This window comes from Penaeus chinensis, chromosome 19 (assembly GCF_019202785.1).
Source record: "Penaeus chinensis breed Huanghai No. 1 chromosome 19, ASM1920278v2, whole genome shotgun sequence".
Taxonomy (NCBI): domain Eukaryota; kingdom Metazoa; phylum Arthropoda; class Malacostraca; order Decapoda; family Penaeidae; genus Penaeus; species Penaeus chinensis.
The window spans coordinates 20,295,646-20,298,145 of NC_061837.1; the positions used below are offsets into that span (position 1 = coordinate 20,295,646).

General features: G+C 59.7%; 1 protein-coding gene across 6 annotated transcripts in view; it reads right to left on the bottom strand.

Moving 5' to 3' along the window:
• Nucleotides 1-2,500, bottom strand: part of LOC125035196 (rho GTPase-activating protein 100F-like) — a 288,107-nt gene that overhangs the window by 11,372 nt on the left and 274,235 nt on the right. For all 6 annotated transcript variants that reach the window (XM_047627431.1, XM_047627430.1, XM_047627429.1 and 3 more), the window contains 2 exons: nucleotides 2,019-2,201; nucleotides 1-1,433 (listed from right to left, as the gene is read on the bottom strand). The exon at nucleotides 1-1,433 is cut by the window's left edge. In XM_047627431.1, coding sequence (XP_047483387.1) covers nucleotides 1-1,433; nucleotides 2,019-2,201 — 1,616 coding nt within the window. The remainder of the gene's footprint in view (nucleotides 1,434-2,018; nucleotides 2,202-2,500) is intronic.

Sequence of the window (2,500 nt, forward strand, 5' to 3'; positions counted from 1 at the left end):
TCGGTGCCCGTGGGCATTTCCGGGGCACTGACGGCGCCGTCGCTTTCGTCCTCGCTCACCGCGGGGCCTCCGCGCGCCTCAAAGCGCACGTGGGAGCCGCCGCGGTGGCGCGAGTGGCGCGGCAGGGAGTTGGACCGCGCGGCTGCGGCTCCGCCGGCGGGCACGTGGTGCGTGCCCCTCGCCCGCGCCAGCAGCGACGAGCGGGGCAGCGTGACTTCTGTGTCGCTGGCGTAGTCCACCGAACGCGTCCTCTGGCGCAGTGCGCTCAGGCGCCGCATGGTCTCCTGGTAGCGCTCGAGCGTGGCGCGGTCCGTGACCTGCGCCCCCGACGGGTACTGCAGCGTAGACGCCTTGATGCGGCGCGCGGACGGGCCGCTGCCCTCGTAGTCGCTCAGGCTCTCGCGCTCCGTCGCCGGCAGCCGCTGGTCGCTGAGCGTGCGCGCCAGGCGGGGCCGCCCCACGGTGGTCGTGCGGCCCAGCGTGCCGTACATGGGCGGCTCGCGTGAGCGGTCCTGGCGCGGCGGCACGGCCATCGGGGGCTCCGTCCCGGGCGGCCCGTAAAACGAGTGCACGCGCTCCGCCAACGACTCCAGCGTCTTTGGGTACGAGCGCTCGTACGGCGTGAAGTGCTGCTGCTGCTGCGGCCGCGGCTGCTCCGTGATGACGGGCGGCGGCGGCTGGTAGTAGCGCTCGATGTCGGAGCCGAGCGGCGGGCGCGGCGGCGGCCCGTACGGCGGCAGCGGCACGCTGGCCTGGCGCGAGCTACGGGGCTGGTAGCCGGGGTGGGTGGCGTGCGGGCCCATGGCGCCGGGGGGCACGCCCGGGGGCCCTTGCTGGGGTACGCCGTACGGCCCCTTGGGCGGGATGCCTCTGGTGCCGTAGTATATGAGCGGCTCCTCGTGACGCAGCGCCGACATGTTCTCGGGCGGCCGGTAGCGCGGCAACGTGCTGAAGCGCGACTCCTGCGACGGAGGCACGCCGGGCGGCGGGCGCGAGGGCGGCGGCGGCGGCCGGCCCATGGCGCCCAGCCGCAGCATCTCGCCGTTGCTGTTGGAGTCGTCCAGCGGCTCCTCCTCGTACTCCTTCTTGATGACGACTACCGGTGGCGGTTTGGGCTCGTGGCGCGGCTGCGGCGACGGCGGCGCCCCTCGACCGCCGCGCCGCGAGCGGGTGGTGAGCAGCAGGCGCCGCGGGATGCTCATGATGATGACCACGTCGTCGAGCCCCATGCGCGTCACGTCCACCAGGTTTACGGCCAGGATCTCGTCGCCGACGCGCAGGCAGCCGCTGTTGTAGACGGGCGACTCAAGCGCGATGCGCGAGATGAAGACGCCCTCCGCGCGGTCGGCGCCGTTGCCCTCGCGGATGTACAGGCCGAGGGTCTGGCCCGGCCGCTTCACGATCTCCACCATCTGCACGCTAAATTTCACATTCTGCAATGGCAAATGCAACTCTCAGTGAGGGCGTCGGTCTCTGCACATGCTTCAGATGCTGCCCCTTTATGAGGGAAATACCTCGCTCCCCCCGGCCTCTCGACCGGCGTCCAGGGGCAGCGCGCAGTGCTAATCTTCACTGCCTTTATTATTCAAACTTAATTGTGCGTGGCAATCATAATATTTATGAATTGAAGTGATCTGCACAAAATAGCCACATCAACAACCGTACCAGAACTATAAGAAAACAACAATAACATACATTAACACACGACAATTAATGCACAAAACAAGAACAAAAATACATAGTTTCACAGTGCATGACAAGCAGAACTATTTTCAGAACTATACGAGTTCTTATGATAGTTATGATTTGCATTGTGGAATTACTCATTTTCATTCATACGTTCATTAGTTGAAATATGTCAATACTGTTATTATTTCTTCATTACTATGTAGTGGTTGTTGACGCTATTATTCTTAATTGTTGTTATCATTATCTCCATCATTTATCATAAGCATCCTTATTCACGACCCCCTTAAACCCTTTGACCTCATCATCCCGAACGGCCTTCAATTCCTCACCTGCAGGGCTAAGAACCGCTTCGCCTGGTCGTACGCCCCCTTGCTGAGCGTGCGCGGGTCCAGCAGGCGCACGACCATCTCCCCTCGTCGCTCCACCGCATCGAGAGCCGCTGCCGTTGACGCATCGTGGTCGTTCTCGACGGTTTCGATTTGGCGGAAGATCTCTGTGCTGATACCGCTCACCTGCCGAGGGGAAAGAGGGGGAGGCGGTTAGTTTGATGTTTGTTTGTATGTCTGTTGCTGATTATTGTTATCATTTTCACCGTTGTTGTTGTAATCATGATTTTCATCATTATCATCATTATCATTAGTAATAGTTGCACTGTTCTTATCATTAGTACCATACCTTCTCCAACTATTATCTTAATTATCATTGTGGTTGTTGTTAGTATTATCTTAATTATCATTGTTTTTGTTGTTACTATTATCTTAATTATCATTGTTGTTGTTGTTACAATTATCATCATCGTTGCCATTACTTG